At 47.4% G+C, this 24,257-nt stretch overlaps 1 protein-coding gene and 1 non-coding gene across 5 annotated transcripts in view; both read left to right on the top strand.

Moving 5' to 3' along the window:
* Nucleotides 1-24,257, top strand: part of PHIP (pleckstrin homology domain interacting protein) — a 180,265-nt gene that overhangs the window by 78,252 nt on the left and 77,756 nt on the right. For all 4 annotated transcript variants that reach the window (XM_056565928.1, XM_056565929.1, XM_056565927.1 and 1 more), the window contains exons 19-21: nucleotides 11,327-11,504; nucleotides 12,670-12,793; nucleotides 22,208-22,348. In XM_056565928.1, coding sequence (XP_056421903.1) covers nucleotides 11,327-11,504; nucleotides 12,670-12,793; nucleotides 22,208-22,348 — 443 coding nt within the window. The remainder of the gene's footprint in view (nucleotides 1-11,326; nucleotides 11,505-12,669; nucleotides 12,794-22,207; nucleotides 22,349-24,257) is intronic.
* On the top strand, nucleotides 1,005-1,187 carry LOC130363425 (U2 spliceosomal RNA). Its single transcript, XR_008891834.1, has one exon. It is a non-coding gene; the product is annotated as a U2 spliceosomal RNA (small nuclear RNA).

The raw sequence follows: 24,257 nt of genomic DNA, 5'->3' as shown, positions 1-24,257 counted from the left end.
GGATGGCGCTACCTGATCTCTCACTTACGATAAAGGGGCACGGTGCATAAGAGTATGGGCCGTTAACCCCTTCTCGCCAACGACCAGCGTCTTGTGATGGCAGCCTGACATGATACAGTGTGGCGTTAAGCTGGCTGAAGACACCGACAGGTAAGTATGGTGTCTCCTGGGGTAAGTGTCCCCCCCTTTCTTTCTACCCTCTTATACAGTTTAGGGCATTCTTTAGGTGGCAGGGGGCATCTTTATTCAATCAGGGGGCCTTGGTCTGTCTTTTCCCTATGGGATATGCCTCTCTCACTCTTTTTTTCGCCGCCAGCAGAGGGTTACAACTATCCACTGTGCTGTGGCGGTTCACATTTTCTTCCCTGTACTCTGTACCTTCTATGTCGACGGGCACTCCGTGTGGTACCTTGGCTTCATCCTTCCTCTATTCCTGCCAGGGGGGGTGGGGCCGCGACGGCCCAAATTTACTTGTGGCGCTGGTGTACCACCTGCCCCACTTCCTGGCTCGGCAGCCCCCGTGTCCGCTGTTTTTTGGTATGGCCGCTGCTTCCCTGACCAACGGGGCGGCGAGACCATCGGGGATACAGCATGGTCAGTGTAGCGGCAGAAGCTGCTGTGGCGCGCCATCCCCCGAACTGGCCCGGACGGCGATCGCGGTGGAAGCTGCTGTATTATCTTTTAGATACAGCGTCCGGCCACGCTGCAACTTAGTCCCCAGGCTTCAGGCAATTCCCAGGCCTCGACTCTGTCAGGGAGGCCTGGGGAGGTGGTTTGCAGCGCACGTTTTTTTTTTCCTGTGCCGCTTGTGGGAGCTTCCCTCTTCCCGCTCTGTTTAAAAAATATAAATAAAATTATTGTCCTTGGGCGCCCTTCTGTGCCCTTTTCAGGTATTGCAGCTCTGTGCTAGAGCTGCATTCAGGCGCCCTCTAGTGGTGACGGGGGAAATTGTAAGCTTCCTTGCAATACTTCCCATTTTGAGACCGGTCACCTTCTAGGACTTAGTCGCTTCTCGGCCTTTGGCTAAGATCAAGTGTAGTATCCTTTTATCAGTTTATTATCTGACACATCCACTATCTGGGGACCATTTATAATATGGATTTTGAGGATGGGGGCTGATTTTGATGCTGGCTTGTCGCCCTGTGCATTAATCAGACTTCACGGTTTCTTTTTGTACAGCATACCACGAACCATTTTGTGGTCCCGTTTTCACACACGCTGTGTTCTTGACTTCTGCTGCAGTTCCAGGACCCCCCTTCCAGTTTGGTAACCAGGCAAAGTATCCCTGCTTACGCAAGAGGCCCTCATGGTGAGTGATATTTCTGCCGCACCCCTGGCTGGAATTCTGGCACCCCACTAACAATCAGGAGTACCCGGGCGGCTGATTCTGCTGATGTGGGGGGCCCTCTCATATTCCATGGATGGCATGGCCTCTGTCACATCTGCTACTGAGGTTCCATCTCCGGCCTCTATGGAGGGCTTACTGTCTGCCGCATCCGCGGCAGATGCCCTGGTACCCCACTACAGTGGGAGGTGTCTGGATGTGGTGTCCCGTCGGATGCAGTGGCCCTTCCTCTAATGTAGCAATCTCTTTACTCCTTCCTTGGTCTTCTGTGGTCTTCATAGTATTAACAGGATTACCCCTGTGCACCTGTTGGTGCGTTTCCTCTTTCTCCACCACCGGATTCTCATGTCATGTTTGCCACTTCCGCAGTTGGGGTTATAAGAGCAAGTGCTGGCTTAGGGGGTAAAGAGCCAGGTAGACCCAGCTTAGATGCTGGAGGCCCTGTTTCAAATCCTGCTGATATAGTACGGATGCTTATGGGGGGTGCCTTTTCCTCAGAGCACATGCTTCTTCTACTGTATATCCATTGCACTAACTCCCTCCAAGGTGCTGTGTTTTGCAGGGTTCCTGCATATGCTAAGAGGCACTCTTGTGGATGTTTGGCTTGCTATTCCCCTTGGCGTAGGGGGGGGGGGGGGGTCGTTCGTAGGATGCCGGCTATGTTCATAAGGTCATTACTTTGTGCCATTTTCGAGGCAGGCTACTGATGGACTTTTTAATGATTCCAGCCAACACCTTACCACTTCGGCAACAGCTGTACTGATGGTTTTTGTGGGATGCCTTCTCTTAATCCTTCGGCTATCACTCTCCCCCTTCCTTGACGGGGTAAGGACTGTTTTGTGCGGTTCCTCCTTCTATTCCTCTTACGGTCGTCCTCTCTCCTCTGCCTGGTTTTGTGGTTGCTATCCTGACCATTGTTTTTACCTTTCCCTAAGCAGAGTGCTGTGGGCATTGAGGCAGCTACAGCGGTTGCTGTCCTGACTCTTGTGTTAACCCTTTCCTAGGGTAATATTGGCGGCTCCTGTGGCGGTACCTGACGGTCCTTGTATGGTTCTATTTTGAGTGGTCTGTGCACTCTTAGGGGCCTTCTTCCTTGTTTCCCCCTTCTTTCTGCCCTGATTTTTTCCGAGGTTCGGTACGGCCCTAGATTGCAGTATATTCTTTTGGTTTTCAATAATGCTGTTTAAATTTCTGTGCTTGGTTGTCCATCTTCCTAATTGACCTTCTGCCCCCAAGACCTTACGTGCCTCTAAGTCTTCCTTACTTTGCCTTTTTCACTTACTCGGGGGTGACTTTCCTACTGGGTCCGCTGTGGATCCCATGCTTCTGTCTGTCCTGTCCCTTCACTCCTTGCTTGTGTCTGTGAGTGTTGGCGGGTGGTGGCCTACCTGGCAGCGGGTTATGCTTCTCGCCTTCTTGTTGGGTGTGCCCAGCAGTCGCTTCATCTCTTTTTTTATTTTTTATTTTTTTTTCTTTCTTCGGCCTGGCTCCTTTGATTGGGGCTGATGCCTTGCTGGGCTCTCCCTTCTGGCCTCTCCGGGATTTTTCTCTCCTGGCCCTTGGTGGTGTTTTTCCTGCTCTCTGTTCGGGCAGGTCTTGATGCAGGGGTACCCTTGTCGCTCCCCTTCTTACTTTGGTCCGAGCCTTTGTAGACCAGCGTCTTCCCGTCTCTCTGGAGCTCGTTTCCTCCCATCCTGGATGGTGTGTCCCAGTCTGGGTCTCAGAGTGGCAGTTTCTTGCCTACTCCGATTGGCTTCCGGACCTCAGTCTCTCCCTTGTGGAGGTTCCTTCTTTCCGGGTCCTTGCTCTCTCCACATGGTCTGTTGGTGCAGCTTGGTGGTTACCTGCTGGTCTCCTGTTCCTTCAGGGTCCAGGGTTTCGTCCGTGGGCTCTTGCCAGTGGTTGTGATTTAGTCACCGGTCTGACATCCCTTTCTCTGGTGATTGTTTTTCCCACCCCAGGGACTGCTTTGGGACGTCCCATGGTCTCTGAAAAGGAGAAGAAAAAAAAAAAATAATATATATATATATATATATATATATATATATATATATATATATACACACAAACAAATAACATGGTCTCAAATGGCTGGAGGTGCTCAACCCCAAATGCGGTTGTGCATTTATTCTGGGGGAGCAGATCCTGCCCTTGTAGTCCGTTGCTAAGGGCGATCCCCAGCATAAAAATGCATACAATGGAGGATGCCTGCAGCGGACTACAAGTGCCACAATAGAATCCTACACCAGATAAACGGTGTGGATGTGTAACAATTAGAATACAATACAGGAATATGGGTGCACTACTGTGGTAGATGTAAACAATACATTGGCTATCCCTCAACACTGATGTTAAAATTGAGACATTCGCCAGTGTATCCTTATATGAAGGACACACCAGAGCCCGCACACCAACGCCAAGGTTTCTCAAATTGGTGCGAGACCGAACGCTAATCCTACCTGTGCTTGATAAGCAAAACAGGGGCCAGTGGGCAATTACGGCAGCATTCGGTTGACTCACAACTTCCTCCCAGATACCCTCCAGCGTGACTGAGCACACATGCAATGGGAGGAGGGAGGCAAGCTGCAAGCCCCACCTGAGTTGGCTAATATGGGTGCCTGGCCTCACAGGTGCTACCTTAATGCTGCCTTGTAGATATTCAAGGCGCATTAATTTTGGAGTTTACACACAAAGGCAGCATTAAGGTAGCACCTGTGAGGCCAGGCACCCATATTAGCCAACTCAGGTGGGGCTTGCAGCTTGCCTCCCTCCTCCCATTGCATGTGTGCTCAGTCACGCTGGAGGGTATCTGGGAGGAAGTTGTGAGTCAACCGAATGCTGCCGTAATTGCCCACTGGCCCCTGTTTTGCTTATCAAGCACAGGTAGGATTAGCGTTCGGTCTCGCACCAATTTGAGAAACCTTGGCGTTGGTGTGCGGGCTCTGGTGTGTCCTTCATATAAGGATACACTGGCGAATGTCTCAATTTTAACATCAGTGTTGAGGGATAGCCAATGTATTGTTTACATCTACCACAGTAGTGCACCCATATTCCTGTATTGTGTGTGTGTATATATATATATTATATTATATTATATATATTATACTTACCGTAAAATCTGTTTCTCGCTTGGTGGTGTACCCTGGGTCCAGGTCCCCCATTTGCCCCTGTTTGCTGGTTTAAGGCAGGTGGCCCTAGCTGGTCGAAGTCTTCGAGGATGAGTATGTGGCGGTATAGTATACAAAAAAAATCCTTACTTTTCACGTATGAGTCTTCCAGGATCCTCCATTTCCCATGTCGGACACTCCTGTGTTCTGGGCAGTTCCCTTTCGGGATATTCCGCTTGTTCCTTGGCTGTTTGATTTAAGAGTTTGTCTTCCGGGTGAATCAGACCTCTCTAGTTTCCATGTCGGTCTCTCTGGTGCCCAGGATGCCCCTTTTCTGGGCGATCCGCTCTTTCTTCGTTCAGGGTTCATTCCTCCCGCATTTGAGGGCTTTCCTGTCATCTGGAGTGCACCAGCCTGGCTACAGTTGCCGTCTGGGTACTCATGGTGGGCCCCTTGGACAAGGGTTATTTTGTCTGCAGCTATTTAGGCCTTTGTTCTCATGCACCAGACCTTTCTTGTTTCTTTCTAGTCCTTGGACGGGGGATCTTTCTGGAGCCCAATTTCTGGTCCTAGTTTTTCTCTGGCCTGGGGCCCGTCCGCAGGCCTTGTGGACACGTGAGTTCGGTCTCAGGACTGATTCCTTTTCTCTGGTGGTTGTTTTTCCCACCCTTGGGGACTGCTTTGGTACGTCCCATCAGTAAGGTGTCCCCAATGAAGAGCGATTGAGAAAAGGAGATTTTTTTTGTGCTCACCATAAAATCTTTTTCTCGTAGCCTTCATTGGGGGACACCGCACCCACTTCACTTTTCGTCTGGATGATCCTATCTGGTTGTTGGGTTTTTTCTTTGAGATTCTTTTCTAGGGTCTTTTGGGCATGTCCTTTGTAGGCTTCTCCTACTGCTTTGTGACAAAACTGGTTACCTCACTTCCAGTGGGCGGGTGTATCCTGCCAGGGAAGAGCAGATGTTTTTTTTCCTAGTGTCAGCGCCTCCTAGTGGCAAGAGCATATACCCATCAGTAAGGTGTCCCCCAATGAAGGCTATGAGAGAGATTTTACGATGAGTACAAAAAATATCTCCTTTCTCTATCGGCTCCATTGGACACAGAACCTTGGGTATATGCTGCTGTCTCTAGGAGGCTTGACACTATGGTAACAAAAAGTCGGCTCCTCCCAGCAGGATATACCTGCCTCCAGGCCACTGAGCAATTCAGTTTTTGCTTAGTGTTTTAAGGAGGTGGACACTGGTCTGGTGTTCTCCAGACCAGGTCTCATATTTTTTATTTTTTAGGATTAGGGAATGTGTTAGTGCTTTATTCCTGTTTATTTCTGTTTTCAGGTGGGGACTCATGAACTACGGTTCACTGTTTCCCCATTGTGAGAGGTGGCAGGCATCTTGGATGTACTGTTAACCCCCTCTCGCCAATGGTCTGCGCTTGGGGTTGTACATCATGGGTCCGGGTCCCCCTATCTTACTGTTCGCCTCGCTATGAGCTTGGCTTGCTGCAGGTGAAAATGCTGACTGAAGACTACATTCTGAAGACTTCTTTAAATAAGTTCTTCAGCATAGGTGAGTAGGTTTTCTTTCCCTAGGTCTTGCAACAGCTGGAGGCCCTCTGCTTTTTTGGACCTGTCTTTATTAAGCTGGGGCTGGCCATGGGATACTTATTCTTCCCTGCAGGGGGATTCTTTTTTATTATTGGGGGAGCAGTTGTGACAAGGGGCAGTGTGTTCACAGTAAGGGGCACTTTATTTGACTATTGTGTTACTGTATGCGCCGCAGGCTTCTCTCTGTGGGCGGGTGCGCCTTTTACTTTCACTTTCGGCAGTTGCGGCTGCCGACGGCACTTCGCCCGCTCCGTTCCCCGGGCGCATAGGAGTGCTCACTAAGGCGGCGTGTGTGCTCGGGGTTTTGGACCGGGCGCCATTTCTAAGTCCCGCTGTAATTCTTCGGCGGCCCGGCGGACGTTCGCTCCACCCACCAGGCCGTTTGGGGCTGTGCAGAGGGCCAATCACAGCGCCCTTGCCTCTGACCCGGCCTCTTCTTTCTAATTGGCCGGCGTCTCTTCTCTCTCCTCACAGCCACAGTGCGGAGTTCTCCTCACAGCAGCTGACTTGGTACAAAGACTTGGGTGAGATTGTTCATTTTTTAGCTATGTCCGTGCCCAGAACTGTTCCTCCTTCAAAGCAGATATCGGGAACATTAGTTACCCATTACACTTGTAAAAACGGCTCTGCAAAAATGCCAGGTTCTGCTGAACCCACTTGTTCTGCCTGCTTCACTGCTCCCCCAGACCCCCCTGTTATTTCTAACCCAGGTGCTCCTTCAGACCCGGGTTCGGCCACCCCTACAGCCTGGGTTTCCTCCCTCTCCCAGTCTATATCCGACTTGGCACAGGTCTCTTGTTCTGTGGTGACTGCCTTGGAGAGGTCTACCCTTCACCGGCCCTCTAGAAGGTCCCGTTCCCCTTCTCCCTATGCTTCACATAAGCGTCATAGGGGTGTCTCCTCTGACTCATCCCCTGAGTCTTCTGGCAGACATGGGTGTTCCTCTGGCAGGTCTCGTCCGACCGCTTCTTCAGGCCACACGCGTCACTCTTCCAGAGGACGTTCCCGGGGTCACCGCTCTGGCTCTCCTGAGCCACGCATCGGGTCAGATTCTCCCCCTTCTTGGGCCGCCTCCACTCGTTCGCACTCTCCCGGAGAGCTGGTGGACGAGGTTTCCATTTCGGCTTCTGACTCAAAGGACCGTTCGGACTCTGTGGACACGGTGAACTCATTGGTTATGGCCATAAGAGACACCTTTAACCTAGTGGACCCAGGAACTTCGGACACAGTTCCAGAAGTATCCTTTCATCGTGCTCGACCGGCACCCAAAGTGTTCAGCTCTCACGCTGAATTTGATGCCATTCTAGAATCTGCCTGGAAGCACCCTGAGAAGAAGTTTCAGGGACTGAAGAAAGTTCAAGCGCGATATCCTTTCGCCAAGGACCTTGGCTACAAATTGACTTCCTCTTCGCCGGTGGATCCTCTGGTTTCCCTCCTCCGGTTTCTCTAAAGCTACTACTTTGCCGCAGGCGGATGCAGCTGCCTTCAAGGATCTGGCAGACAAAAAGGTTGAATCCTTAGCGAAGTATGCCTTTGAAGCAGCGGGTGCCTCCCTGCCTTCACCTCCACCTGGGTGTCTAAGGCCCTTTCGGTTTGGCTTTCCCAACTCCGTCAGGGCATTCTTTCGGGTTCTCCCCCGGAAGAACTGTCTGCTCTGGCCCTCCAATGTTCCAAAACTGGGGACTCTCTTTGTTCTGCTTCCTTGCACTCTGTTCGCTGCACTGCCTTAGCCACCGGTAACCTAGTGGCCCTCCGTCGTTCCATTTGGCTTAAAACTTGGAACGCGGATGCTGCTTCTAAGAAGTCTCTCACCGAAATTCCTTTCACCCGTTCCCGTCTTTTCGGCAAACGCCTGGATGAGATTATCTCTGAGGCGTCAGGTGGCAAGAGCTCCTTATTACCTCAAAACAAGTCTAACATTTCTTTCCGCAGAAAGTCTTCCTTTCGGTCCTTTCGGACGTCTGGCCCCTCTAAAGGGTCCAGCCAGGCGCCTTCACGTGAAAAGAAGGCCCCCTTTTTCAAGGCTGGTCCTTCTTGGAAGTCGGACACGAACCGTTCCGGACGTTTTGCGGCCAAATCGGGCACCCGCAAACCCACTTCTGCATGAAGGGATGCCCCCACCCGCAGCTTTTTCTCGGGTGGGAGGTCGCCTCTTGCTCTTTCGAGACGTTTGGACCACACACATTCAGGACTCCTGGGTCAGGGACATGGTGTCCAACAGATACCGAATAGAATTTGCCTCCCTTCCGAGGGATCGTTTTTTCAGTCACGTGCTCCCCGATCTCCCTCGTTTGCGAGGAAATTTCAGGAGGCTATTCAGTCCCTTCTCACCCAGGGTGTCATTGTCCCGGTTCCTCCAAGGGAATGCTTTCGGGGTTTCTATTCCAATCTTTTCATGGTTCCCAAGAAAAGCGGTTCTGTGTGACCAATCCTGGATCTCAAACGTCTCAACCAACATATTCTTCTCTGCCATTTCCGAATGGATCAAGGGGAGTTTCTTTCCTCAGTGGACATCAAGGATGCCTACCTCCACGTTCCAATTTTTCCCGGACACTAGCGGTATCTCCGCTTTGCGGTTCCGGAAGGTCATTATCAATTTGTGGCTCTACCCTTCGGTCTGGCCACAGCGCCACGAGTTTTTACCATGATTCTGGCTCCTGTGGTAGCTCTGTTATGGTCAAGAGGGGTATCAGTGATACCCTACTTGGACGACCTCCTCATCACGACCTCCACCGGAGTCCAGGCTCTGGAGAGTGTGAGCCTCACGCTTCAGACCTTATGTCGCTTTGGGTGGATGGTCAAGCGAGACAAGTCAGTTCTCTCCCCCACCCAGCCTCTGATCTTCTTGGGGCTTCAGTTCGACTCTGCCTCGGCTCGCATTCGCCTTCCGCCGGACAAACATCTGGCCCTCTTGTCGGGAGTCCGCTCCCTCCGGATACCATCCCCGGTCACCATCCGTACTTGCATGGAAGTCCTGGGTCGAATGGAGGCCGTACCCTTTGCACAGTTTCATTACTGTCCTCTTCAGCTGGAGATTCTTTCCCGGTGGGACAGGTCTCCTGTCTCTCTCTCTCTCTCTCGATCGGAAGATTGTTCACCCTCTTCGGACCAGTCGGTCTCTGCGCTGGTGGCTCCATTCCCCCCTTTCTTCTTCAGAGGCGTTCGTTCCTTCCCCTCCACTGGCAGGTGGTCGCGACAGATGCCAGGCTGGGGGGTGGGGGTGTTTTCAGGGATCAGACGATTCAAGGCCTCTGGCCTCCCCAAGTAGCCCTTCCTTCCATAAACATCTTGGAATTGAGGGCGATTTATCTTTGCCTGAAACATTGGGAGTCCCTGCTTCAGGGCCACCCTGTCCGTGTCCAGTCTGACAACGCCACAGCTGTGGCATACATCAACCTGCAGGGCGGCACTCGCAGCTCAGCATGTCCGGACCTTTCTGCAGGGCGTGGCACACACTGTCCCCCCTTACCGGTCCCCTTCTCCCCCTTGGAATTTGAACTTGGTTCTAGGCGCTCTCCAAGATGCACCTTTTGAACCTCTCAGGGAGGTTCCCCTTCGCCTTCTATCCTGGCTTTTCTTATAGCCATTACCTCCATTAGGAGAGTATCTGAACTGGCAGCTCTCTCCTGCCATTCTTCTTTCCTGATAGTTCATCAAGACAAGGTTGTTTTCCGTCCAGATCCGTCCTTCTTACCTATGGTCGTTTCGGCTTTTCATCTTAATGAGGACATCGTCCTCCCGTCCTTTTGTCTCGCTCCTTCTCATCCCAGGGAGCGCTTACTCCACAAATTGGATGTGGTACGGGCTGTTTGGACTTATCTTTCTGTCACCTCTTCCTTTCGTCAGTTCGATTCTTTTTTTCGTCCTTACGGAAGGTCGTCGAAAAGGACAGCCTGATTCCAAGGCAACCATTTCTCGGTGGATCCGATGTGCTATTTCGGAAGCTTACCGCTGCAAGGGGAAGATCCCACCCTTCAGGGTTTTGGCTCATTCCACCCGCCCTGTGGGAGCATCCTGGGCTCTCCGAAACAAGGCCTCGGCCTCGCAGATCTACAAAGCGGCCACCTAGTCGTCCTTGCACACTTTTTCGAGATTCTACCAGGTTCTATCGGCTGATGCTTGTCTGGGCCGTAAAGTGTTGCAGGCGGCGGTGGTACAGCCGACTGCCTGACCCTTTTTCTCTGCCCACCCAAGGGACGGCTTTGGTACGTCCCAAGGTTGTGTCCCCCCCCCAATGGAGCCGATAGAGAAAAGGAGATTTTTTTAGACTTACCTTAAAATCTCTTTCTCGAAGGATCCATTGGGGGACACAGCTCCCGTCCTTTTCGGTTATCTGTCCGAGGGTGTGTTCAGTTAATTTTTCTTCTGGTTCTTGGACAGTTCATGGTTTTCCCTTTGACTTGTCGTTCTCCTCCTATTGCTCTGTGACTAAAACTGAATTGCTCAGTGGCCTGGAGGCGGGTATATCCTGCTGGGAGGAGCCGACTTTTTGGTTACCATAGTGTCAAGCCTCCTAGAGGCAGCAGCATATACCTAAGGTTCTGTGTCCCCCAATGGATCCTTTTGAGAAAGAGATTTTACGGTAAGTCTAAAAAAATCTCCTTTTTTTTTAAATTTTTTATGAGGGAAGGGGTTAAATCACATTTATTAACACTTTTTTTCCCACTTCATTTTTTTGCAGTGTTATAGCCTCCATTGGGGGCTATAACTCTGCACACACTGATCTTTTACACTGATCACTGGCATGTATTAACATGCCATTGATCAGTGTTATCAGCGATTGATTGCTCCTGCCTGGATCTCGGGCATGAAGCAGTCATTCGCCGATCGGACACAGAGGAGGCAGATAGGGATCCTCCCGGTGTCCTGTAAGCTGTTCGGGACGCCGCAATTTCATTTCATCGCGGCAGTCCCGAACAGCCCGACTGAGCTGCCGGGATACTTTTCAGTTTCTCTTCAGACGCGGCGGTCAACTTTGATCGCCGCGTCTGAAGGGTTAATACAGGGCATCACCGCGATCGGTGATGTCCTGTATTAGCCGCGGGTCCCGGCCATTGATGTCTGCCAGGACCAATCCGATATGATGCGGGGTCACCGCGTGACCCCGCGTTATATCGTGGGAGCCGGCGCAGGACGTAATTATATCCTGCGTCATTAAGGACTTAAATAGATGTTTCTGATGCTGCAGTGCAAGGAATAATCTTAAAACAGACTGTCATGACGTATGTCACATTCTAAAAGTGCCTAATTTATACTTCACTACTTTAGTAAATTCGAACTCTGAAGTTCATTCACCACCAAATATTGGCTTACGACGCAGTGGCCAGATTGAGGGTGTTCGACAGATGCACAGCAATGCACCGAGAAGTGAAATGGCTACTGAACGTGACCTTGTAGCTTGGAGTCGTAGAGTTGTGGTCCCAGAGCTTCCACCTGGAGTTGCCAGGTAAAAGCTTGTTTATATCACTTAAAAAAAAGTTCTTGTGTATATGATGTAAAAGGAAAGGTATAGATATATAATGATGGAGGGGGGGGGGGGGGGGTGTCATCAAATCTGGAGCAACGGAGCAGAATTTTGTTGCCCATAGAATTTAATTTTATACTAGTTCTCATGAGTGTCATAGAGGTACACAGCTCCATGTTGGGAAAAAGACCATACTCCTCCTATAGGCTGTTGGCAAATAACTAACAAGTTTTAGCTCAGTTTACAATAGTCAGACATGACCTGTTAACAGGTCTGCAGAATCTTCTATTTTAGCTATTTTTCTCTTTTTTGGTGGTGATTGATTTTCCTTACCTTTTTTATTAATAGAGGGGGTACAGTAAAGGCTGCAACACCAGTTGTACCTCCCTGTCGACGCATGGAAAACAGTCTTCTGGACTGCATTTGTTGTTCTGTCTGTCATTCGTTCCTTTCTTTGCCACCATAGTCTGGAGTTCCTATGTGAGGTTACTAAAGCACCTGAAAGGGTACCTGAATATCTATCTTGACACTGGCACAGTTATTTGCTTTTTCCACTCTAGACTGCCGTATTCCCCCTGCAGTGTCTCTTGCTTTCTCTGCAGCCTCACACCTTCACTATGGAGATCTGTCCCTCCGAATATCCGAATATCCATCTTCAGTGAATTGCGCGCTGGAGGTGGGCCCACAGCTCAATATGAATATTCATTGTTGCTGGTCACGTGAGTGCTGTGCCGACTGAGTGCTCACAGTACCAACTTCAATGAATATTCAAATTGAGCCGGCGGGGCACACCTCCAGCTCGCAACTCAGAGGAGATAGAAGCGTATCTTCGGTGGGGCATATCTCCAGAGTGAAGGTATGTATAAGAGTCAGTGACCCCTCGTCAGTCTCCTGTTCACCCACACTATAACCCACTGTATTGGGTTTAGTGTGGGTGAACAGGATGACAGTTTTCCTTTTAAAATGAAAAGATTGTGTTTTATTTGTCTGTATTCTGACTATTCTTTTTTTATTTTTCAGTAGCTTTTTAAAAATTAAATTAGAAATTTGGTTGTTATAAGCAAGGTCAACTTTCCTCTGCATAGGATTTGATAAATCTGTATTGTATTTTTAGGTAAATATATAATTCTCCCAATTATGTCCTTAGCAAACAGGAGGAATGGAGAACCGCAAAAGGAGAAGAGGAAATACATCTTTACAAAGCAGAGGAGAAAAGGAAATCCCTTACAAATAACACTGTTCGGGAAAATAAAGCAGTCCCTAGCACAAAGGTAAGTTGCTCTAGTCTGAAAATTTTGCTGAAATTATAACATTGTAGGAACATGGAATTGGCCTTAGCAGAGTACTTCTGTATTATCAACTTTGGAGCTTTGAACCATGATCTTTACATCTGAACTACTAAAACAACCAATTGTGAAAAGTCAGAGACTTATAAATGAGTTATTTATTCTTTTTTAAATATATTTCTGATTAAATACTACAGTTGAAGCATTTAAATTGATTATAGGAATACAATTTGCAGCAACGCAATGTTTTTGTTTTTAGTTTTTTTTTCAGCATGTCATCCTTATAATAATCAGCTTTCTGGGTTCTAATCAGATTGGCTTCATATCTTGTTACGGCTTTTGATGTGTTTTCTATGAGCCAAATCTTTAAAGCGTCTGTCCCCACTTTGGGTGTGGTATTACAACTTCAAACAAACAAATGCCCCAGGAGTTGTGCTAGGGTACTATAAACCACAATAATATCCAAACCCCACACCTAGATGCTACTCCAGGTGGGGGTGCAAAACCCTTTTCAAAGCACCCTCCCTAAAACTTCACTTTTATTTCCATTGCATGTTCAAATGTTTTTGGGGGTAAACAGAACAGTTTAAAAACCCAGCTGATCTTGTCCAACTGATATAATGTATTACTATTTGGTATTCCAAATCATGTATCTCCTGTGCCTGCAGTGCTACAGGATCTATATTGTTGACACTCAGCTGTATCTAAAAACCATACAACCAATGCCTCCCCAATGCATTGGTTGTTTGGTTTTTAGATACAGCTGAGTGTCAACAATATAGATCCTGTAGCACTGCAGGCACAGGAGATACATGATTTGGAATACCAAATAGTAATACATTATATCAGTTGGACAAGATCAGCTGGGTTTTTAAACTGTTCTGTTTACCCCCAAAAACGTTTTAACATGCAATGGAAATAAAAGTGAAGTTTTAGGGAGGATGCTATGAAAAGGGTTTTGCACCCCCCACCTGCAGTAGCATCTAGGTGTGGGGTTTGGATATTATTGTGGTATTACAACTTGGCTCCATTTAAGTCAGTGGAACAGAGCTGCAGAACCACACCCAACCTGGAGACAGACAGGGAGCAGTCTTTTAAAGAAATTATCTTTAACACTTTATTATCTTGGATAACCCCTTTAAGTGGATTCTTAAGAGTGATGGTATTGGTGCCTAGCCTTTTCAGAAAACTATACCAAAAACAGCTTCTGTTGCATAAAAATGGGAAGGGGTACTGGAAATGGCATGTTACAACTATGGGTGCACCGCACCTGAAACATGTCATTGCCTTTGCTTCTATCTGTAATGATCGAATTAAATCTGCGCTGGACATTTTACTCTTTTCTGTGTTTTCAAGTGTGCTCCTACACTGTCCGCACTGTAGTGAGCCATGAATATGTGAGCTGGATTACGATCTTGCTTAACCCCTTAAGGACGCAGGACGTAAATGTACGTCCTGGTGAGGTGGTACTTAACGCACCAGGACGTACATTTACGTCCAAGCTGTTTTATGCCACAGCGGAACCCGACAGCGTTATTCTGTGAAAATGCCTGCTGTTTTCTAACAGCAGGCATCTTCACACAATGCCTAGGGGGGACTTAATCCCCTCCTGTAACGGCGATCGCCGTGATTGGACAGAACATTCATACTATCTTATCACGGCGATCTGGGGACATTGCGACCTCCCGATGACCCCGGAGTGGATAAAATCGCGGTAATTGGAGCTGTCCGACACAGCTCCAATCACCGCTCACTAAAGGAGGGAGGTGGAAGGATAGCCACCCCCTCCGATCGCTGCGAATGGCCGGCTCAGGCCGGTCCGGCCAATCGCAGCGCTCTGCGGTGTTTGAATATCTCCTCCCTGCGCTTTGCCCGCTCACTCGAGTTCGGGCACAGCGCGGGGAAGAAGTTCAGCGGCGGCAGCGGCGGGCACCTGAAGATCTGCGGGTCAACGGCGGCGATCAGCGGCGGCGATCAGAGGGAGACCGGGCGGTGCGCGGCGGAGCCTGGAGGAGACCATCTGCTCTGTGCGGCAGCTCTCCCCGGGCACTGCGCGGTAAAGAAGATCTGCGGCGGGTACCTATTAGCGGCGATTCCCGGCGGGAGATCGGGCAGCGAGTGGCGGAGCCCGACGGAGCCCATCTGCTCTGTGCGGCAGCTCGTTGGTAAGTGAGGGTGAGCTGTAGAGCAGGCAGGGACAGTTAGTGTACAGGGCTGTTCTGCACCTGCACTGCTCTGTGGGTCTGTGTGACCCATCAGAGCATTTGCAGTAGCAGCCTGCACCCATCTGTTTGGTGGGTGCAGTGTTTTTTGTAATTTTCTCATTTCTTTCCTTTTTTTCCTTTTTTTTTTTGCTTTTTCTTTTCTTGCAGTTTTTTTTCCTTCTTTTTTGCGGTCCGTGCCAACAGTCGCAGTTCTACACTGTGTGGCCAGACCGCACCCTACTGTTGTGCAAGCACTACACTACAATACACTATTACACTATTCACAAATAAAGTTAGTGAAAACACTACATTTACACACACGCACACTTACACACCCCCCGAATCGCCCCCCTGTCCCATCCCGTCCCCCCCAAAAAAATTATAATGTCCCGTAGAGGGTCCATGTTTTCGGCGGAGGAGGCATACGCCATGCTTGCCTCTGACTCCGAATCCGTCAGTGATGGGGAAGAGGAAGACCCTACCTTCCTTTTTTCTTCCTCTTCCTCATCATCCAGTGAAGATGAACCCCCCAGGCGGCGGCGGCGCTTGCCCCGGGCAATGCCGGGGGAGGCTCCCCAAACTAGTAGCCCTGGCCCCCGTACGGTGTTCCCTGTCCACCGTACAAGTTTCCCTGGCCCCCCTATAGGTGACCACGTCTGGACCCCAGTTCCAGACGATTATGCGCCACTGATTCCTGGGTTTTCTGGCCGCCCAGGAATCCAAATTGACACCACAGGCCTCACTGAAATGGACTTTTTTACGTTTTTTTTCAGTGAGGACTTTGTCAATTTGATGGTGGCGCAAACAAACTTGTATGCCGAACAGTTTGTGGCCCAGCATCCCAATGCTTTTTTGGCTAGGCCCGACAGATGGACCCCCACCAATGCAGCTGAGATTAGGACATTTTGGGGCCTCATGCTGCATATGGGCCTGGTCAAAAAGCCGTCTATTAGGCAATACTGGAGTGAGGATGTTCTGTATCACACTCCCCTCTACAGTATGGCCATGACACGGCCACGCTTTGAGGCTGTCCTCAAATGTTTGCATTATGTTGATAATGCAACGTGCCCGTCCCGAAATGATCCCACATATCATCATTTCAGTAAAAAATTTGCAGAGGCATATGTCCCCCAAAAGCAGGTGGCCATTGACGAGTCCCTTATTAGCTTCAAAGGTAGACTGCATTTCCGTCAGTACATTCCCAGTAAAAGGGCAAGGTATGGCGTGAAATTATACAAGCTCTGTGAGAGTACCTCAGGGTACACTTACAGATTTAGGGTGTACGAAGGGAAGGATTCCCGCATTGAACCCCCAGAATGCCCCCCCATCCTGGGAGTTAGTGGGAAAATTGTGTGGGAACTGATGTACCCACTGCTTGATAAAGGTTACCACTTATACGTGGATAACTTTTATACAAGCATCCCCCTCTTCAAGTCTCTTTCCGCCAGAGCCACTGCTGCTTGTGGCACTGTGCGGAAAAGTCAGCGAGGCCTTCCAACAAATCTACCACCGATCCCTAGGGGTGAATATAGGTCCGTTACTAGTGAAAATCTTCTGTTGGTCAGATATAAGGACAAGAGGGATGTCCTTATGCTGACCACCATTCACGGTAATGGCAGCACCCCTGTCACTGTACGAGGTACCACTAATACGGTCCTCAAACCGGATTGTGTCCTGGGGTACAATCAGTATATGGGAGGAGTTCATCTCTCAGATCAAGTCCTCACCCCATATAACGCCATGCGCAAGACCAGAAGATGGTACAAAAAAATAGCATTGTACATGGTCCAGACGGCATTGTACAACGCTTTTGTACTATTCCGCAGCGCAGGCAACGCAGGGACATTCCTGCAGTTCCAGGAGGTAGTGATCAAGACCCTGATCTTTGGTGACCAGGAAGGAGCGGGCCCAAGTACCTCTGGAACTGTAGGCCCGCGTATTGTACCAGGGCAACATTTTCCAGGAGAGGTCCCCCCCACTGGAAAAAAGGGACGGTCGCAGAAAAGATGCCGAGTTTGTGCTAAAAAAGGGAAAAGAAAGGACTCCATTTTCCAGTGTGACACCTGTCCTGAAAAACCAGGCCTCTGCATCAAAGAATGCTTCAAGGCGTATCACACGTCTGTGGAGTATTTATGACTTGCCCCATTTTTATTCTTCCCCAAATTTAAGTGCGTTGCACACGAGCCATGCGGCGTTGTACACCACTTTTTTGTTCTTTTCCAATGCATTGGTGACGTTGTACAGGAGCCTGGGACCGCGGCTATGTACAGCGATTTTCCGACGCATTGGCAACACAGGGACATTCCAGTCCCTGGTTGTAATAATCCCCCAAAAGTCCCAAGAACGTTGATCCAGGGATTTATTCTGATTGCCATATTTGGAGTCGGGAAGGAATTTTTTCCCCTGGAGGCAAATTGGCATCCGCCTCAAGGGGTTTTTTGCCTTCCTCTGGATCAACACAGTAGGGCAGTGTTTCCCAACCAGGTTGCCCACAGCTATTGCAAAACTATAACTCCCAACATGCTAGGAGTCACCGTTTTGCAACAGCTGGAGGCACCCAAGTTGGGAAACACTGACATAGACGGAGATTTACTAACTGCGGTGTTTTGGTACACCGCATGTAAGTAAAACTCTGCAACTATCAGCCACCCCTATGTAAATCACTAATTTAAAGGGGTATTCCGGGGTCTGGAAGGTTATTTTAACCTATTTTCATCTTATCCCCTATCCAAAGGATAGGGGATAAGATGAATGATCGCAGGGGTCCCGCCGCTAGGGACCCCTGCTATCTTGGCGCAGCGCCCGGCATAGTTTGTAATCGCTGCTTCCGGGACGGGGCGTGACACTGATGTCACGTCTGGCCCCCACCATTCACTTCCATGGAAGGGGGCGTGACTGCCGGGTGCAACTTCCCAGATGGCTGTCACGCCCCCCCTCCCATAGAAATTAATGGAGGGGGCCTGACGTGATGTCAGTGTCACACCCCGTCCCAGAAGCAGCACCAGCAAACTATGCCAAAGGCTGTGCCAAGATCGCAGGGGTCCACAGTGGCGCAACCCCGGCGATCATTCATCTTATCCCCTATCCTTTGGATAGGGGATAATATGGAAATAGGTTAAAATAACCTACCAGACCCTGGAATACCCCTTTAAGCCACAAATGTGCATGGCACTCTCTCACTCCTGAGTCCTGTTGCATGTGCTTGGCAACAGTTTAGGACCACATATGGGGTATTTCTGTCCACGGGAGAAATTGCTTCACAATTTTTGGGGGGCTTTTTCTACTTTTACCTTTTGTGAAAACGAAAAGTTGGGGCTATACCAGCATACTTTTACGTTTCACAAGAGGTAAAAGAAGAAAAAGACCCCCCAAATTTGTAAAACATTTTCTCCCCAGTACAGAAATACCCCATATGTGTATGTAAAGTGCTCAGCGGGTGCACAACAAGGCTCAGGAATGAGAGCACACCATGTACATTTTAGGCCTAAATTGGTGATTTTTACAGGATTGGCTAATAGTTGTAGCTTTTCTGACAAACTCCCCCCAAAAAAACACCCACATGTGACCCCATTTTGGAAACTACACCCTTCAAGGAACGTAACAAGGGGTGCAGTGAGCATTAGGACCTTACAGGTGTCTGACAGATTTTTGGAACAGCGGCAGTGAAAATAAACAAAAAATTACTTTTTCCGCTAACCTGTTGCTGTAGCCCCAAATTTTTCATTATCACAAGGGAAAAAAGAGTAAAAAGCACCCCAAAATTTGAAATACAATTTCTCCCAAATATGGAAATACCCCATATGCCGATGTAAAGTGCTCTGCTGGCGCACTACAGGTCTCAGAAGGAAAGGAGCACCACTGGGCTTTTTGGATAGTGGATTTAGCTGGAATGGAGGCATGTTCTGTTTGCAAGGCCCCCATTATGCCAGGGCAGTGGAAACCCCCCACAAGTGACTCGGGTGAAATGGGGCTATAGATTTTGGGGGCCTTTTTCTCCTATTACCCCTTGTGAAAATGAAAAATTTGGAGTAACACCATCGTTTTAGTGTTAAAAATTCAATTTTTCACTTTTATGACATACTGTTCAAAAAACCTGTGAGGAGTTAAGTCTAACTTTACCCCTTGTTACGTTCCCCGAGGGGTCTAGTTTCCAAAATGTAATGCCATGTGGTGTTATTTTTTTGCTGTCCTGGCACCATAGGGGCTTCCTAAATGCGGCATGCCCCCAGAGCAAAATTTGCTTCCAAAAAGCCAAATGTGACTCCTTCTCTTCTGAGACCTGTAGTGCGCCAGCAGAGCACTTTTCACCCCCATATGGGGTGTTTTCTGAATCTGGAGAAATTGGGCTTCAAATTTTGGGGGGTATTTTCTGCTTTAACCCTTTGTAAAAATGTAAAATTTTTGGGAAACCAAGCATTTTAGGTAAAAATATATATATTTTTTTTACATATGCCAAAGTCGTGAAACCCCTGTGGGGTATTAAGGTTCACTTTACCCCTTGTTACGTTCCCCAAGGGGTCTAGTTTCCAAAATGGTATGCCATGTGTTTTTTTTTTTGCTGTCCTGGCACCATAGGGGCTTCCTAAATGCGGCATGCCCCCAGAGCAAAATTTGCTTCCAAAAAGCCAAATGTGACTCCTTCTCTTCTGAGACCTGTAGTGCGCCAGCAGAGCACTTTTCACTCCCATATGGGGTGTTTTCTGAATCTGGAGAAATTGGACTTCAAATTTTGGGGGGTATTTTCTGCTTTAACCCTTTGTAAAAATGTCAAATTTTTGGGAAACCAAGCATTTTAGGTAAAAAAATATATATTTTTTTTACATATGCCAAAGTCGTGAAACCCCTGTGGGGTATTAAGGTTCACTTTACCCCTTGTTACGTTCCCCAAGGGGTCTAGTTTCCAAAATGGTATGCCATGTGTTTTTTTTTTTGCTGTCCTTGCACCATAGGGGCTTCCTAAATGCGGCATGCCCCCAGAGCAAAATTTGCTTCCAAAAAGCCAAATGTGACTCCTTCTCTTCTGAGACCTGTAGTGCGCCAGCAGAGCACTTTTCACTCCCATATGGGGTGTTTTCTGAATCGGGAGAAATTGGGCTTCAAATTTTGGGGGGTATTTTCTGCTTTAACCCTTTGTAAAAATGTAAAATTTTTGGGAAACCAAGCATTTTAGGTAAAAATATATATATTTTTTTTACATATGTCAAAGTCATGAAACCCCTGTGGGGTATTAAGGTTCACTTTACCCCTTGTTACGTTCCCCTAGGGGTCTAGTTTCCAAAATGGTATGCCATGTGTTTTTTTTTTGCTGTTTAGGCACCCCAGGGGCTTCCTAAAGGTGACATGTCCCCCAAAAACAATTTCAGAAAAATGTTCTCTCCAAAATCCCCTTGTAGCTCCTTCCCTTCTGAGCCCTCTACTGCGCCCGTCGAACAATTAACATAGACATATGAGGTATGTGCTTACTCGAGAGAAATTGGGCTACAAATACAAGTAAAAATTTTCTCCTTTTACCACTTGCAAAAATTCAAAAATTGGGTCTACAAGAACATGCGAGTGTAAAAAATGAAGATTTTGAATTTTCTCCTTCACTTTGCTGCTATTCCTGTGAAACACCTAAAGGGTTAACACACTTACTGAATGTCATTTTGAATACTTTGGGGGGTGTACTTTTTATAATGGGGTCATTTGTGGGGTATTTCTAATATGAAGACCCTTCAAATCCACTTCAAACCTGAAATGGTCCTTGAAAAATATCGAGTTTGAAAATTTTGTGAAAAATTGAAAAATTGCTACTGAACTTTGAAGCCCTCTGGTGTCTTCCAAAAGTAAAAACATGTCAACTTTATGATGCAAACATAAAGTATACATATTGTATATGTTAACCAAAAAAAAATATTATTTTGAATATCCATTTTCCTTACAAGCAGAGAGCTTCAAAGTTAGAAAAATGCTAAATTTTCATTTTTTTCATCAAATTTGGGGATTTTTCACCAAGAAAGGCTGCAAGTTACCACAAAATTTTACCACTATGTTAAAGTAGAATATGTCACGAAAAAACAATCTCGGAATCAGAATGATAAGTAAAAGCATTCCAGAGTTATTAATGTTTAAAGTGACAGTGGTCAGAATTTCAAAAAACGGCTGAGTCCTTAAGGTGAAAAAGGGCTGAGTCCTTAAGGGGTTAAGGACCACAGTTTTTTTGCACTTTGGTCTTTTTCCTCCTCACCTTCTAATAATCATAACACAGACTCATATGAGGGCTTGTTTTTTGCGCCATAAATTTTACTTTGTAATGACATCAATAAATTTACCACAAAATCTATGGCGAAACCAGAAAAATATTTGTGGCGCTAAATTGAAACAAAACAGCATTTTGTAACTTTTGGGGGCTTCCGTTTCTACGCAGCGCACTTTTCGGTATAATTTGCACCTCATCTTCTGTAGTTTGTTTTACTTCTGTAAAAAAATTACAACTTCTTGCATGAAAATTAGTAGGTTTAAAATTTTCTTTTCTGACCTCTATAACTTTTTTCCATATACTGGGTGGTATGAGGGCTAATTTTTTAGAGTATACAAAGTGACCCAAAAATACGCAATTGTGTTTTTTTTTTTTTTTTTTTACATATAGGCCATTGACTGTGCGGTTTATATTACCACATATGTATGTTTTTATATGGAATTTGGGAAAAGGGGTGTGTGTTAAACTTTTAATAAGGAAGGGGTTTAATATGTGTGGGCGATCCACCCCACTGGACCACCAGGGATCCACTACAGTGGACCACCAGGGAGTGTTGAAATGTCCCTTTTAGACAATGCTGTCAGCTTTGACAGTGGCGATCTAAAGGGCTAATAGCGGACCGCGGCAATCTCCATATGTCTGCTATGAACGCCGGCCCGCAGCTACAAGAATCAGCTGAGGGACAGCCGGTATGGCGCGTGCTTGAGTTGGGAGCCTGCGCCATACCCCGTTAATTTTGTATGCTACAATATTCTTTTATTGAGGTAAAAGTCTCAGCAAAGTGTTATGATGTAGTTCTGAAAAGCTGCACTGTGTAAATGAGATTTCATGTTAATTGATGTGTTTCTAAAAAGAGATGCAGTGTAATAGTATATTTAGTCTAATATTGGTGCCAACTAAGCACTTTAATTACCACACAGTTTTATGTTGTCTTTTTATTTTTTTCCCCGGCTATAGGACCATTCTCATGAGCCATTATTGGAAGCTGGGGATGCAAAAAGGCAACAAGCTGGACAGCATAACTATCGAACAAGGGCGACTTTAGAAGAACAAGCTGGGCCTTCGGAAGATCTAGAAAATGAAAATAGCTCATCAGATGTGAGAGTTTAGTAGATAGTTATTGTATTTCCCATAGTATGTAACAACTAAACCAATTTACCTATTACGTGTTTAGCTACTGTTGTATGAGTTTGGCACTTGTGCTATACTGTCCAAACAGCAGGCAGCATAAAACAGGTACAGAGAGTGTCATCCTGAGACACTATAATTTACTTGTTGTTTCAGAGAAATCTTAGCTTAAAATGACACTGGGTGGGCGGCATGACCTGACTACCAAGCTGAGCAGACACAAGATGTTTTTAGCTCCACTCTGAGTCTGTCTATTCAGTATCCTGACCTCTTTCTGGATTCACTTTACCTGCCTCAACAACGAACTAGATCTGGATCTTCACGATCCACTATGAGCTCAACACAGGGTCAATCTGGCAAAAAAAAAGCCAGTCATTTACCCATGCTGGAAAGCGAGATGGCGCAGACTCTTCTGCTGATTTGCCTCCTGATGAGGCAGAACTACTTACAGCGATAACTGCTTGTAAAATGTCCTTGACGAGCATGCTAGAGCAGGTAAAGATAGACCTTGGTCTCCTGCGGCAAGACAAAGCACAATCTTAGATACTGTGTATGCCATGTTTACCATTGAGGTCCTTCCATTACCTGATGCTGCTGTTTCACCGAAACGTACTGCTAACCTGTGGAAGGTGAAATCTGACGATCTGGACAACGGACTGAGACACATCAGGATCATGATACCTTTGTAGAGCAGTGGGTGAAGGACTTATTTCCTAATGCAACCTTCTCCTCCTCCTCCTCTACAGTGGAGCAGGCCCATCAGGTCCCCACCAGACTGCTCCACCCGGAGCACCTCCATGACCATTTCTGGTATGCATGGAATGTATACGGGACATGTGCGGACACTGCACATGCCCTCTCCCTTGATCTTGGGTGCTTTCAGTCCACGGCATTGTGGAGAAAGGGAGCCATAAGAGAGTTGTTTGTAGTACGCTGTGTTACTGTCATCTTCTGTGGCTATTCTACAGGCCCTTGCACTGGACTACGCAACACTATACTTCGGTCTGTGGTATTCTGGGACAGTTAAGTCATGTGCCTATAATAAATATATTAAAAAGACAAAAAGCGCTGAATGGGACTTATGTCATTTGATGAAAATACTGCATACCTGTAACTGGGTGCAGTTGACAGGCGATAGTAAGGTGCAAACGTGGCTGGATTTTTCAAATGCTTAAAAAATATTTCTATATAAATATGCTAAAAGATAGTATAAGATTATAAAATTATAAAATATTCTATTAAATGGAGGTGCATATTTGACGCAAAAGGTGCAGGGTAGAGCACGAGACAGCAATAAGGTGCATAAAGGGATGTGGTATATTGTGGAATCTGAGTGGAGAAAACAGATAAATGATTCAGCAACTTAATACAGTCGGCCAGGTGTGCAAGTAATATGCGTTTTTATGCCAAGTGTATGCTTGCTTACATATTGACAGGTTGTCCCTATAACATGTCTTTCCTTTCCATAAGTAATATAGCTCTACGATATATAGTCTGTTCCACCTCTATTCTGAGGGATGCTAAAAAACAAGGAGTTAAATTTCAATTCAGATTAGTGACGGGCATTCTCTGTAGGCACATTTCAAATTAGAAGCAGGCGATGTCCGCCGGTGCGCAGTGGTATAATCATACAGAGTATAAGCGCAGCTCCAGTGTGCGCACGGTACCTGAAATTTGAAGCAATGTGTCCGGTTCTCGGCTTCCTGTAATCCGGTAGTCTTCTCAAAGCTTGCAGTGCAGTGGAGATTCGCAGAATCACGGGAGTGCGCCCCGGCCGGTGGCATCTCAAAGTGGGATCTCCGGCTTTAGAGTATGCCTGATGGTTCTGGCAGTTGCAGTGACGTCACAAACAGGTTTCTGTGAGGACCAAAAAACACCA

Source organism: Hyla sarda, chromosome 3 (assembly GCF_029499605.1).
Source record: "Hyla sarda isolate aHylSar1 chromosome 3, aHylSar1.hap1, whole genome shotgun sequence".
Lineage (NCBI taxonomy): Eukaryota > Metazoa > Chordata > Amphibia > Anura > Hylidae > Hyla > Hyla sarda.
This window is presented reverse-complemented; position numbering and strand designations above follow the sequence as displayed.